At 42.9% G+C, this 15,159-nt stretch overlaps 1 protein-coding gene across 3 annotated transcripts in view; it reads left to right on the top strand.

Annotated features, from left to right (window-relative positions):
- Nucleotides 1-14,723, top strand: part of poc1b (POC1 centriolar protein B) — a 44,391-nt gene extending 29,668 nt beyond the window's left edge. For all 3 annotated transcript variants that reach the window (XM_072663321.1, XM_072663320.1, XM_072663319.1), the window contains exons 11-12: nucleotides 13,900-14,130; nucleotides 14,337-14,723. In XM_072663321.1, the coding sequence (XP_072519422.1) occupies nucleotides 13,900-14,130; nucleotides 14,337-14,480 (375 nt within the window). In that variant the 3' untranslated portion in view covers nucleotides 14,481-14,723. The remainder of the gene's footprint in view (nucleotides 1-13,899; nucleotides 14,131-14,336) is intronic.
- The last annotated feature ends 436 nt before the right edge of the window (nucleotides 14,724-15,159 follow it).

The raw sequence follows: 15,159 nt of genomic DNA, 5'->3' as shown, positions 1-15,159 counted from the left end.
CTACTCACTTTAACAGCCAAGAGCAAATCAGACTAAATGTCTGAGGTGAAGACATAAGGCTCCTCCAGAATCCTCTCTAACCTTGTTCTTATCATCTACAGCTAATGTGCTGCACCGGTTTCTAATTTTAGACATTTTAAGTAGTAATAAATGTGAGGGTGTTCTTACTTTACCATCAGATTATCACCATCTCAATATTGTTCAAATAAAGGTAAAATATGTTTAAATATGTTTAAAAAAAAAATAAAAAGGTTTTAGGTTTTTGGTGTCCTAATTTGACGTGCATATTATTAAAAAAGATTTATTTTTAATTATTTTTAATTATGATTCAATAAATAAACTCCTAGGAGGTGATTTGTTTGTAAGTGAGATTTGAGGATGAATACTTGGTCTCAAACCCACCCTTAAAAAAAACATTTACTGTTTGCATTTCATTACCAAAAGTTACAGCAGCTTAGAGTCTATTCAGTTTGCAGAAGCAGTGTATTTATAGTAGATACTGGTGATGGCGCAAATGAACTGAAATCAGCTATGAACATATTAAACATCATCTCTCTCATCTTAATAGGCTTAGTAAAGTAATGTGTGAGGCATGCAGTCTACCAAGCCTTCCTCAGAGAAGGATGACCATAATTTCATATTTATGGTCATGCGTCCATGGTGCACCATCCTTGCTGTGAGCTTTTTTCTTACTGTCTTGTGACTTAAAGTACTCCACGCTGGGGATTTCTAACGCACCTTCGCACTTTCAGTTTCAGTGGCAGCACTCGTGGATGTTTTTTTTTATTTGTGCCATTTTTCAAATATTAATAAGTCTTTTACTGATTTCTTGTAGATTAGGCTGATTTCTGGTAGCTTAAGAAAGCTGAAGCTTATGGAAATTTACACAGAAAATTTGACAGCAGATATTTTGTAAAGCTAACTGACAACCTGCATGGCTTGACTGAGCCAGGCTCCGCGCTCTTCCTCCTCACTCTCTAATCTATGAAAAATGACTCAAAGCTCCTTGTTAATTTGCTTCTCTTCATGCAGATGTCATGCATTTGGACCGCTGCAGTATGCTGTCAGCGGGCTTCGGACCAAACAATTTCTTACAATGTTCCCCTGGCTTACGCAGCGGTTGCACAATGTTCTCTGGCTGCGTCTCAGCCACAGCTGCACCCGGTGAGAGAGAGAGAGAACGCAAGTGTAAAAACTAAAAAAAAAAAAAAAAAAAAAAAATGGCTGTAGGAGGCAGAGGAAGAGAGGGAGGGTGGAGAGTGGAAGCCCGAGTGCTCACTGCAGCTCACAATAAGTGGAAGAGCAGCAGAGGAAAAAGGGGAACAGAAAGTTACAGAGAGTTTAAAAACAAAGGCAAATTGAGGAGAGCGGTGAGATGTAGGTAAATGGAACAAAAGAACAGCGTGGATCTGTAGAAGAAGAAAAAAAAAGTCAGCCAGGAAACTGAAAGGACACTGTGAGACGGATGAGACGCACAACGTTCAAGAAGGTGGAAACAAAAACGCTTTACAAATTTATGGAGTGCTTTTCAGTTCCACTTTCTAAGCGTCTCCAATAACTACAGTTACACATTAACAGTCTCTGTAACAACAGTCTTAACTACTGGTGATGTATTCACTGTTCCAGCTGCATTAACAGTAAAGCTCGTGTGCGTGTGCATGTTCAGTTGCACAAGTGCATCTCAGTAAAGATAAAAACTAAATCAGCAGTTCAGAAAAATGCTGTTATCATCATCTTAGTGCACATGTCTAAGCAAATGAGGGACTTTGCTGTTACAGCTACTGAGATATACAGGTGTACTGTAATCCATCTGTAACAGTAAAGACATCACCAGGAGTTACATTGTTGTTGCCTAGATTATTAAGGTGTAATTACAGGTATTAGAGAAACTTAAGATAAGGGCTGAATTTTCCATTTTATAAATTGCATATATGATTGATTATATATTATATATACTTTATATAAATGTACTTACATAATATATATTACACAGTATACTAATATAACTGTAAATACACTTTAGCAAAAATTCCAAATTCCAAAAATTCCAATTCCAATCCAAAATAATTATTAGCAAATAACATATGATGGCAAGTTATGTCATATAAAATCATGCTGCTTAATGTCAGTACACATGTGATACATAAGCAGTAAGGAAAATTACTTTGCCATTTTTTAAACAGTATTTTTCTACAGTAAACTGTATTTCTGATGGTAGCGTACTGTAATATACTGTAAACGACAATTCCAGCTTTTATATATATATATATATATATATATATATATATATATATATATATATATAATGAGAGAGAGCGCGAGATTAATAACGAGAGAGATTAATAATAAACAAAAAGTATATAATTTTTCAAATAGGTGGTTTGAAATTAAATCTTGACCGAAGGCCATCTAATGAAATGGTTAGAATTGATCATTTAATGGTTATAATGTCCTGATTTCTGAGCGTTTCGTCGAAACATTTACTTTAAAATCCTAATTTTAGATTTTCAGATTTATCACCCCCAATTTTCAAATTTATCACTACCATGTTCCACTTATATATTAAGACAAAGATGACTAGCTAAATAAAATGACATCACAACCGCTGGGTCCTACTCTCAGTGACCGTTTCCACTCCAGAACTTAAATATACGCAATTGGTGAAATTCTCCACTTGGCTTAAAGCAGGACGACCTCAGCGGCAGTAAACGAGGCACTGCTATCCCATAATCAGTTATACTGAAATTATACAGCACATTTTACAACATATAAGCCCAGCTTAATGATAACTCATACCTGTGTGCTGTGCTGCATGGGTGGGTAATTGTAGAAGGACAGGACAGACTGTTTTAACCTGCAGTGTTCTTTTATTTTCAAAGAAAACAGTGTGAAAATAGCCAGGGCTGTTTCCTCATCTTGCACCCCCCCACTCACCCTCCCACCTTGTCTGCGTATGTTTAACTTTAAGTGCAGTAATACTGGCTAAACTGTGCTCGGCAGATGTGTGTGATGTTCTCGTCCCACCTCGTGCACACGCCGTCTTGTTTCTTTATCTCTCACCCACAATTCTGCCTGTAATAGCATAAGGGAAGCGGATATGGTTTCATCTGGCATGAAGAGCACACAGGATGAGGGATTGTTCAAACACAGCTGAATGAGGTGTCAGTTGGCTGTATTATATCTCGGGCTGATAACGGATGGTCTGAGGGTTGTTGACCCTGATGTTAATCATTGGCTTGAAGATCTGGAGGTTGAGCATTAAACCAACATTTGCCTTTTGGTGTGACCTGCAGGTTTACAACAGCAGTGGGGTTCTCACATTCATTTCTGTTTAGCCCATACATCACATGACTGGATTCAGTGAACGAACAAACGAACGAACGAACGAAAGAACGAACGAACGAATGAACAAACGAACGAATGAATGAACGAACGAATGAATGAACGAATTAATCAACGAATAAGAAAGTCCATAAATCTCCAGTCTTTGTCTTTGGCATTTTTATAAAAGCAGTTGTTGATTTTCCCCCTCCCTCCACTCTCCTCCCTTCTTTTCAAACTGAAAAATATAGAATATAATAAAATAATTCATATCTTAGCAGTGGTGTCAGCATATGTGTATTTGGTGTCTGAGAAAACTGGTTTAAAAGACAACACCCAGCCAGGACCTTATATGCACCTACACTGATCTCTTGTTTCTTTTTCCCTCTATTAAAAGGTAGACCACTAGGCCAATTTTGCTAGATTGTTTTTTTTTATTATTTCTTTTTTCTTTTTTTTTTGCCTAAATATTCCAAAGAATTTATAAGAGAAAGTCAAACATGCCTTTTTGGACATTCTAGGCTACTTAAATGTCTCTGATGTTTAATTTTTGAAGTGCAAATCTCAACAGATAAGATATTTGTACAAATTTGACCGTATTTTGATCCTAAATTTACTTCATGCCAAAAATTGGTGTTGCTTGTAAAAACAAAAAAACGTTTAAACAGGGTATTGTAAGTATTGCGCTTTTACATGATAATATGCTAATGGGTCGAATAATAATAATAATAAATAAATATTATTAAATAATAAGTATTATATATATATTTATTATTATTGTTGTTGTTGTTGTTATTATTATAATTCGACCCATTAGCTATTATCATGTAAAAGCGTGGTTCAAGCACACATGCCAGTATTCTAGGCATGTATCTTGCAGACAGATTCATGTACTATAACAAGCATATATATATACTTTTTCCCCTTTTTTATTTCCTGTTTCGCAACTTACGTTTTAGTCTTTCATTTTTTTTAAGCTTGCATCCACTTTCATGATGATAAACAACCCACATCCAGGTGTAACACCCTTCTCTATGAGCTTCTGCTGTAGTCCATGACCTTTCAGACTGACCTAACACAGGAGCAAGCTGTGTTTTTAGTCTTTAAAGCAGTAATATCGCTCATTCTCCACACCATCTCGCACCCGCTTCTTACACCTGGACCCGTCCGGTCGCTCTGTCCCTCCCTGACACGCGCTCAGTCCAGCTCTCAGCCAGCGGAAGGCAGTAATGATCAATTACCCACAGGCAGAACTGTGACATCAGTTTCTCGAGGACGGATTTAATTTCCTGCCCTGCGTCCGCTGCGTAATGCCACCGTAATGGCTTCCTGCTCTGAAGCTGCGCGGCTGCCGCACCGAGCGCTAATTTGTATCTGCCAGGAGAGGCGGCCCAGCCAGCTCACCTGGGCCAGACATCACACCGTCTGCTTCTGTGGCCTGTAAAACATACACAGACACACAGACGGACTCTGCCTTTTCTCTCTTTCACGATCTCTCGCTCACTTGCTCTCTCCCGAAGTGCAAAACACAGCCTCTCTTTTCAGGCATGTCCTGAGTGGACCTGAAATGTTCATTTTTAATTAAGTCAGTCAAGCAATCTGCTCCCTTCTTAGGGCTAGTTTACCCCATTATGCTTTACTCTCGCCACTCTCACAGGAGTGACCCAGACATTATTCATAAATTGTGGCAGCAGAACACGTTTACAGAAGTTAAATTAACATCATGTCACACTTTTACCTTAAAAAAGCAGCTTCACAACCATGTTGACTCCACAGACTGTAATTGGGAGTGGTCATGTGGTTCTTCTATGGCTTTGCTGATCTATGGCATTTGTAGGACCTTTTTTTACCAGCCCCCTGCCATAAATGGATTTTAAAATATACATAAATATATAGTGTTAATTCTAGGAGTATTACATCCATTAAAGCCTAAGAAGATGTATGCCATTAATGTTGGAGCAACCTGATATACACTATATGGGCAAAAGTATTGGGACACCTGCTCAATCATTGCTTCTTTTAAAATCAAGGATAATAAAAAAAAATGTCCTGCTTTTAGTAGGAGTAACTGTCTCTACTGTCTAGAGATAAAGGACTTCTACTAGATTTTGGAGCATTGCTATGAGGATTTGGTTTGCATCCAGCAAGAAGAGCATTAGTGAGGCCAGGATGTTGGATGGTCACCACCCCACCTCATCCCAAAAGAATTGGATGGAGCACCCACCATCATTCCAGAGAGCACAGTACCACTGTTCCACAGCTCAATGCTGGGGGGCTTTAGACCCCTCTAACCCACGCCTGGCATTTTAGGCAAGTTGCAAATAGGTTCATGTTTATCTGCTCCAGAGAGTCCTATTCTATTGGCAGTATTCTATTCTATTCTATTGTGCAGCCCTGTCTGTTGTCTCTTTCAGTAGACTCAGCTTTCCGGTTGCTGCTGAAGGATCCTAACGCATCAGCTCATCTGTCTACGTATGGCTAGGAAGTCAGTGGTGGCTCAGCAGTTAGCACTCCGGGTTGTGGGTTCGATACCCGGGCTCGGCAAGCTGCCACTGCCCTTCACCCTCCCTTCTCCCTGGGCGCTAGAGTTGTCTGCCCACCGCTGCGGGTGTGAGTGTGCACCCACTGCCTCTAGTTCACTAGTGTATGTGTGTTTGTGTGTGTTCACCATGGATGGGTCAAATGCAGAGGACACATTTTGCTGTACGTGATATTTAACATACTCTTAATACTGGTAGCTCTGTGCGTTCAGCGTTTTCCCCCACGCCTTGCTTTTTCACCTCAACTTTTCCCCGTTTCTGCAGTGCAGTTAAAAAGCGGGATGTGAGTCATAGCGGAGCTGCTAAGTTCCACCCTTCTTCATCTTCTGCCATGTATCTGTATTACCTTCCTTCACTGAAGGATGTGTGAATGTCAGAAGCGCTGCGTAGGTCACCGACATGCTAGCTGCAACAATGGCCAGTGTTTTGAGACCGTGCAGTCAAGAGCCTTCATCTCCACATTTCACACAATGACTCATCTTCACTGATGCCTTTTATATAAGCGGCTAAATTTCCTTTGGAAGCTGTCCAGAGATGCACAGATACCGGCAGCGTGGCCAGTTTGCTTAACCCCGTCCGCCTTCTAGAGGAACGGGCTGGCAACACAGGACACAAACAATAACAGCGGCTCCGCCGGCAGACACAACAAGCGTTTCATGTGGGAGCGCGGCGCGCTTCTCTCGCCTCTCTCGCAAGGTTATTTAACGCTGCATTTTCACATCACGACATGATCACAAGCAGGCTGAACAGCTTTCAGCGTGTTTTTGAGCAATTTCGAGTGTCTCAAGATGTGTCTCTAAGTGTGTGTATATCTGTGTGAGTGTGTGTGTGTGTGTGTGCGCACAAGTGTGTTTCCAAGTGCGCGCGCAGGCTTGTTCTCAGCTGATGACTCATCTGCTCAGTGGGATCTCAGTGACAGACTGTGCTTCAGCCGGGAATTGGGTCAGAATGCAGCTTTTGCCTCCTTCCAGCCTGCTCCCGTTTCCGTGGAGGAATCCCCTCGTTCCTCCAGCAGGGCATTCAGAGTTGATCTGCCGGCCAATATTGACCCCTATCTTCCCCTTTCTGCCCTTCCTTTCTTGCACGTATCGCCCATTTCCTGACCGATCGTCACTGGTGTCTCTTGAGTAAGCAGTTTGCTGGCCTTGCAGCTCTGGTTTGCATAAGACACTCGCATCCTGTGGCCTCCTCTTTCCTTTCGGTAGGTCCAGGAAACTGATAATATAGCACAGCTGGACACACACTGACCATGGCTAGAGAAAGAGAGCACTCCGTCCGGATGCACAAGGCGGCCGCCGCTCTGCAGGTTCTGTTGCCGTGTACCTGTTTGATTGCCGTCCCGCTCAAGGTGCATGCTCTAATCCCAGTCGAAATATGACATAACCTGTTAGTCACAAAGCTGGTTATAAAATGGTGCTGTTTTTATGGCATCCATGGAAGCGGATATTTGTCTGCCCTGGAGCCTGGAGTGTGTGGGCGAGTGAATAGTGGTGAGAGAGAGAGATTGATGGTGGAGAGAGAGAGAGAAGTGTGGGGGAAAAGGAATGTGTGAGGGAGAGAGAGAGAGAGAGATAGAGGGAGGAAGGTGGTTGGAAGGAGGGATGTGTTTCCCCTGCTTTTCTGCCGCTGGCTCTGTTTTCTATTTTCTGAGCCGAGATCTGGATGGATGTAGAATAGCCTCGGCCATGGGCCTCGCTGACCTGTCCTCCTGTCCTGTGAAGCTGCAGACAGCTGTGGCTCATGTCCCCTGACAGGAAGTGGCCTACATTCAAAGTGACAAGTGTTGGTTTCACATTTCCGCTGCGCTAGCCAGTGTCACTGGCCAGCTCTGCTCACTTGGCTGCGTAAGTGCAGCTCCCTGAGATATCTGTGAAGGCAGTGGGGGTACTGTAGCATGATAGCATTTAGTAAAGTTACAGTTACCGCTAAGAGTGTCGCTGTGGGTTATGTTAGTAGTCCTGTGATCTAGTGATTATTCAGAGTTTAAGAACACTCTGCAAAACAAACATACGTTGGTTTTAATAGGAAGAGATAAATAAGGACGACTTTAATGCCACTTCATTAAAGGGTTCATTGCTTATATTTTTCTTGTATTTTATCGTTTTCTCTAAGGTTCACTTATGATTATTATTTTGGTTTTGTGTGCCAAAACCAGTCCAAATTCTTACTTGACCTACTGATTGAAAACTGATATACATAAACAAGCTCAATATGGCGTCTGGGCACCATATATTGAGCCTCAATCAAAAAACAGTCCAGGCTGGTACACTCCTTATAACATTTGCGTAAGTGGGCGTGGCTAAACTACTGTTGGTTAAATAGGGATATTTGTAAATGCCTTGATTTTGGATTTTGTGACATCAGAGAAGTTCAAACTGGCTTTTAATATATATACATACATACACACACACACACACACACACACACACAAACAACTTAATTTCTGTATATACACTGTATATACTATAGAGAAAATGTCAGATGGTCACCACCCGACTTCATCTTCCCAACTCATCCCAAAATATAGGATTATTTTTTGGGATCATTCCAGAGAATACAGTGGCACTGCTCCACAGCTTAATGCTGGTGGACTTTATACCCCTCTAGCTCACACCTGGCATTAGGTTCATGTTTTCATGTTTAAAAGTAGGGCTGCACTATATTGGTCAAATAAAATGACCTTTAATTTGTGTGTGTGTGTGTGTGTGTGTGTGTGTGTGTGTGTGTGTGTGTGTGTGTGTTGCGATATAATTCTTACCAGATTTCAACTAAATCCATGATCCAGCATGCCACAATACAGTATGAACAATGCATTCAGTGTATCGAAGATGGAAGTAAAATTAATAAATAATTAGGGGCAGATTTTGAGAACAGGGTGAATTTCATTTAGTCATTTAATTAAATGAACCTCACATGGCATTGCACGTTCTGATGTCCGATGTGACTATTGAGCATACCCACATTGCGATGGCGAAGTTAAAACTATATATTGTGCAGCCCTACCCAAAAGGATCATAAATATTATATTATAAAGTATAGAGTGCTTTTATTCCAGTGAACACAGTTTTTCCACTGCTCCACAGCTCAATGCTGGAAGGCTTTATACCTCTCTGGCCCACACCAGGCATTAGACATAGTGCCAATAGCTTTGTTGTTTATCTGCTTATCTGTTCAGTTGGCAGTACTTCTCTACAGAGACTAGACAAGCTGTGAGTGTGCATTTGCGCATCTGTCAGAAACAGATTCAACATAAAGTAGCTGAAATCATTCCTTAGTGGGGGTGTCCAGTCCTGGAGGGCCGGTCTTTGGTTTGGTAGTTTGCCACACCCACTTTGTCTGGTAATTGAGTCAGGAGTTGAATCAGGTGTGTTTGAGTAGGGCAACTGCCAAACCTGGCTACAGCCCTGTGCTAATACTTATACTGACTATCATTATAGACATAACCGGGTGGAGGTTCTGACTGGCCGATAGGAATTTTGGCCTGGTCGTGATTTAGCTGTTAAATTTACACCTTACAGCATATGGCTTTGAGTCCCGCAGCTTTACACCACCCCTATATTCGCCGCCTTTGAATTCAGAATAGAAGAAGGATGCGCAGTATGGATCTTCAAAGCAAGGAAAAGCAGATGCTTCAGCTGCACCTCACATCCTGACTTGATATGATCCATTGTGAATAGTACAGGAAGTAGAAGCTGTGTGCACACCAATATGAAACCTAATCAGAGCGGTGAGCAGAGCCAGAGAGGAGCTTTAACTCCATTAGCCTCCCTTTAGCAGGTACTCTACACAGCGGAAATCAGACTTTGATCTGCACCGAGACTGATAAAGAGATAGAGAGTGAGCGAACGAGCGGAAGGAGGCTGAAATGAACTTGGTGGCAGAGGAGGGGGTGGGGGGTTGTGTGTGGGGCAGGGGAGGCGGGGGGGTCAAAAGCTCTAATGCCTCCTTTGATTTCAATAAGGATTTCCTTGTGCTGGGAGTGCTCACTTTAATGGCATTACATGGCATCCTGTGACAAGGAAATGTTCTCGACTTCATCACAAGACAGCCGGCACTGCGCTCCTAATAGCTTAATGTGTTTGAGTCAGTGCAGTTGAAGGTTAGAGGATACCTGTGTTCAGTGCAGGGTTGAAACCTATTAAATACAGATATTAGATGTGAAAGAGGCCTGTCTCCATCAAATGCTGAGACTGCGAAGACTGCTGCCACTCTACACATCGTTCAGGTGCCAAAAACAGCTGTTTGGAGTGGCAGTGTAAAAGTACAGCTCCTCATAATGTTTCACTTGGCTCAGTGGTTAGAGCGCCGGGCTATTGATAACAGGGTTGTGGGTTCGATTCCCGGGCTCGGCAAGCTGGCCCTGTTGGGCCCTTAAGCAAGGCCCTTTACCCTCTCTGCTCCCCGGGCGCTGGAGTTGGCTGCCCACCGCTCTGGGTGTGTGTGGGTACTCACTGCCACTAGTTCACTAGTGTTTGTGTGTGTGTGTTTGTGTGTGTGTTTGTGTGTGTGTTTGTGTGTGTGTGTGTGTGTGTGTGTGTGTGTGTGTGTGTGTACTACCACAGATGGGTTAAATGCGGAGGACACATTTCGCTTAAGGCTGCCACTAATGACTTCCTACTTCCTGCTGATTTATCTAGCGACCATTTTGTTGATTCGTCGATTCTTCTCAATGATTCATTTGAGCATTTAAAATTGTATTTTCATATTTGATTTGGACAAAACTGTGAATAAAGGTTTACATTTTAAATATAACTGTAGGTCTAAACAAGAGCATGAGCCTAACAGTCAGAACAGTGGGGTGGGATATTTATACCCTTTATCAGAGTGTGAGATCTAGTGTATTTATGCTGTTCCCTACACAAAGAAACATGCTTAAAATAATGGTCTAACAGAGTCATTAGATTTAGCTTTATATCCAAGCCCAAGGGTTTAAGTGCACAGACACACACACTGGCACAGTTATTCAACTGAAATCACAGATTCTAGATGTTACCGTTTTCTCTTAGTCACATATTCACTGGAAATTGTAAGGTAGCAGGCAGACGAATATATTGCTTTAATAATGAACGCGTTTAACGGCTACGAGAACACCGGCTTTACGTTCCCTAACAGGGCTTAATGCTTAATAAAGGCTGGTTCAGACTTACAGCTTTTGCCTTAATTTAATTCATGTTCTTCACATTAGGTCAACATTATGATGCATTATGATGAATGGATCAGTTGAAATGAATGGATCAATAGAAATGCTCCAAAATTACTTGGAATAAAATATGTTTACATTGACTTCTATTAAAGGTTATTATTGTCTCCTGTAAAGTTACTATTTTTAATAAAAACTTTAAAAAGTGTAATGGCAAATTGCAATGAGGCAAAGGCTCCATGAGCTCCATGCTTTTGTTTCAAGCAAATGTGTTCAATTTGCCAGATTCAGGCAGTAATGTCAAAAGGAGCTTGTGGCGAGGAGGCACGTGATTAAGCTGTTGTTTTATTAATGGGGATAGGAGAGTTAACGCGATTTCCACAATCCGTCTGATCTTTCCTGGTGTTAGACAAAACATTCCGTTTGTGGGGTGCAGCGCGAGGAACTGGGTGATATTTCAAAGGCTTGTCGGGACTTTTTTGTGGGTCTGAAGGAGCTCATAAATATTCCACATTGGCCCAGTAGAGACCAAGTACCTGTTTAGCAGCCGGCAAGCTTGTTGACATAAATTATACCTTGGCCGGCATAATGGCCATGGTTCTGGCCTCCAAGCTGAATGATTATATTCAAGCTGTAATGACCCACCTGTGCCCACTTCAGACCCATTGAGCAGACTGCCAGGGTCATGCCATCATTTGACTATATATGGTGCGCTGCACTCATTCACACCACCATATCTGAATGTTCATGCTGTTAATTCACGCGGTCTCTGGCAGCTGGTAGTAGAATGCGTGGGTCTTCATTATTATATAACTGTACTCCAGTCCAGTGGTCCTGGATTTGCATGAATGATTGCATGCAAGTCTGACGGTGATGGAAAAGTTTTGACTGAGAAGGCGGTCATCGGGATCAGGGACGAATTAAGCGACCAATCATATAGAGGTAATCTAATGCCGTCGTTGATCAGTGACTCAGGACAGATGTGTAATCTTTTATGGGATATTTCTACAGATTTTTTTGTTTATGTAAGAGTTCCCGGATGTATGGGAGATGATTTGACCCCATCCACTGACCACTTGCCCTGTTAAACCCACTGCAACGCCCAGCGATTTGAGCTCGTCATTGATTAGTCATCCATCTTTCCAGCTAATCGCATTACTTACTAAAGCAGGTAAGCTAGGCACTGGATGTGCTCAGGGCCTGGTTTTCATGGCAGTGATTCATGTCTGAGTCTTCCAAGCAAGACCCAGACAGAAGACCACTCTGATTGGTCATTTGATTGGCAGTCAGGCAAGCCCCATTATCCTCGCCCCTTTCCGGCCAATTGCACTCGGGCTTCCTGTGCTGATGGGGGGATGAGGAAGAAAGAGCGATAGGGGGAAGAAAAAAAAATCTGAAGAAGCAGCTAGGTCCGGAGAGCATAGAGCCTACAAACGACGTGAACAGATGTTTCCCAGATGTGGCCGGTGGGTGCAGGAGGGACCCACAAACTGGCTCTACTACACACTGACTGCTTTGTTCACCTCCTTCCTCCCCCCCTTCACCCCTCTTCCCCTCCCAGGCCATGCTGCTGTCTCTCTGGCCTGGTCTTTGAAGTTGGGACGAGGCACAGGAAGCAAGGGGCCGCAATCGATTTTCTTCCTGCATTAGGCCAGGAATGTGTGCACCCCCCCCCCCCCCCCCCCTTCCTTCAGAGTCCTCCCTACTCTGGTGATGAGCCGTGCCTTAATGCTGCTTGACCCTGAGGGTCCGAGACCCCCATGCTCTGATGCAGTGGCCCCAGTCTCCCAGAGTCAGCAGTCAGGGTTTGGCAAGGCTATGCAGCATAACAGGTGCTTGGATGCCAAGTAGAAGGAGAGCCTTTAGGCTTCACCCATTCAGAAATGATGTCTTCAGGCAATGTTAGGACAGTGGTTTCCAGTTTTTGTCCTGGCCACTGAGCGTTTTAAGTGTTGTCTCTGGTCCAGCACATACTCTTCAACTAGGCTGGGGCAGTATGCAAAAATGTGTCATAAAACAGATCATCCTTATTTCCGATTGAAATCAAGGAATGAAGGCTTTCTCCTAGATTTTGGAGGAGCATTGCTGTGAGGAATTGATTGCATTTAGCGACAAGCATGTTAATGAGGCCAGTATGCTGGATGGTCACCACCCCACCTCATCCCAAAAGTATTGGATGGAGCACTAACCATCATTCCAGAGAACACAGTTCTACTGTTCCGCAGCTCATCAGCTCAATACTAGCCCACGCCTGGCATTAGCCAGGGTGCCAATAGGTTCATGTTAATCTGCTCCAGAGAGTCCTGTTCTATTGGAAGTACTTCTCTACAGGGACTAGACTTAAAGCAGCTGAATGCATTAATTAGAAAGGGTGTCCACAAATATTTGGACACACTGTATTCATACATTCTACAACTCTACATGGCGAAATACACAGCTAACAGCATATTGCATCATACAATATGCAAGTGTGCAATTTCAGGCTTCCCTGTTTTTTAAAATAGCGGAAAGTGAATTGACCAGTCACTCACTTTATTATTGTTGTTGTTAGTAATAATAATAATAATAATAATAATAATATCATAGTAATTGTATCTAATGTAGTTGCATTTATTTGAGCACCAAAGTTGGCAGACAACCAGGACCATCAGCACCCCACTTCAGTGCAAACATTTGATATTTCAGTCTTACTGTCTCCTAGTCCCTTCATTAGATGATGAGCATTTAAATAAAGTAATTTATTTGTTTATTTTATTTATTTTAATTTAAAATATTGTGAATATTAAATTGTGAATCAAATCGTAAGCGTGTATCAAGTGCATCATTTTACCCCTAGTCAATGGTTGTGATGTTTGACTCATTGCAGTTCTTTTCTCCCTCCTCTTTGATCCCAATTAGGGTGTTGGTGGACATGCAGGTGGAGTCACAGGCTACAGAGATCGACCAAGCACCAGCACTGCCTCTGCCTCCACCTGTACTTACAGACAAGAGGAGGAGCCAGAGGAAAATGAAGAGGAGGAAAGGCTGGGATGTGGGGTTACGAACCTGTTTGATGAACGCTCTGGGCTTCCACCGGCGTTCAGAAGCACTCTGGAGCACATTGTCCAGCAGCTGGACATTCTAACTCAGGTGACTCAGTTCTGGCTGGCTTCTGCTGCTGTTGGGTTTTTTTTTCTCCATGTATTTCAGAATGGTATTTTGGTCTGCAAACGAGTGCAACTTTAGATATTAAATATTGTTAGAATCAATGCACTTGAATTACTGCCATTATACCACACTTTTTGATGCCCTATAAACTTGTTAATGCTGACTCTAGTGCTCTGCTTGTGCTTCAGACCGTGGCTGTTCTCGAAGAGCGTCTCACCCTGACAGAAGACAAGCTGAAAGAGTGTCTGGACAACCAGGCTCTAATTCTCCAGCAGGCGCTGCAGACAGACGAGCCTCGTGAGGAGAGGGGAGCTGAGGGTCCAGCCATGTGAGAGACTGAGACCAACCCTCTTCAGCCACCATGGTGGTCCCCACTTTAGGGATCATTGACTCTGGCATGAAGTAGGGTGCAGACACTTAAACATTTATCATTTCTCCTCCCTCCTTCCTCCCTCCCTCCCCATACATTTAACTCCATCTCTCGACCCGGCTTTCTCCGTGCCCTGTTCCCAGGAAAGGCATGGGGCACGTCAGAAAGTAAAGAAGAGAAATGGAAGGCATTGAAAGAGCAGTGAGCTGGGGGGTGGGGGGCAGCAGAGAGGGGAGTGGGGGGTTTGAGGGATCGTGCAGCAGTCTCTTCCAGAAATTCATTAAGTCCCTGTGGAGGAGACAGCTGCAGCTAGCAAAACATCCCAGCCTTGTTTTGACAGCAGTGAGGGGCGGCATTCTTGAGGACAGCCGCTACGAAGACGCATCAGGAGAGAGCGAGCAACACTGACTGCTAAAACCCTTTCTCTCTCTCTTTCTCTTGCTGGTCCCCTGCCGTCCGTACTCTCTTACTTTCTCTCTCTCTCTTTTAACCCCCCCCATGTATTTTTTCACTTATATTTATATTAATAAAAACTTTTACAAAAGAAGAATTGCAGCCTGATTTGCAAGCATTTCTGTGTGTGTATGCATGTGTGCATGTGTCAAAAGTCGCCGTCCTCAGAGACACTTTTGGCCTTGTTT

Source organism: Salminus brasiliensis, chromosome 19, assembly GCF_030463535.1.
Source record: "Salminus brasiliensis chromosome 19, fSalBra1.hap2, whole genome shotgun sequence".
NCBI lineage: Eukaryota > Metazoa > Chordata > Actinopteri > Characiformes > Bryconidae > Salminus > Salminus brasiliensis.
Note: the sequence above shows the minus strand (reverse complement) of the source record. Positions and strands in the feature narration are given on the sequence as shown.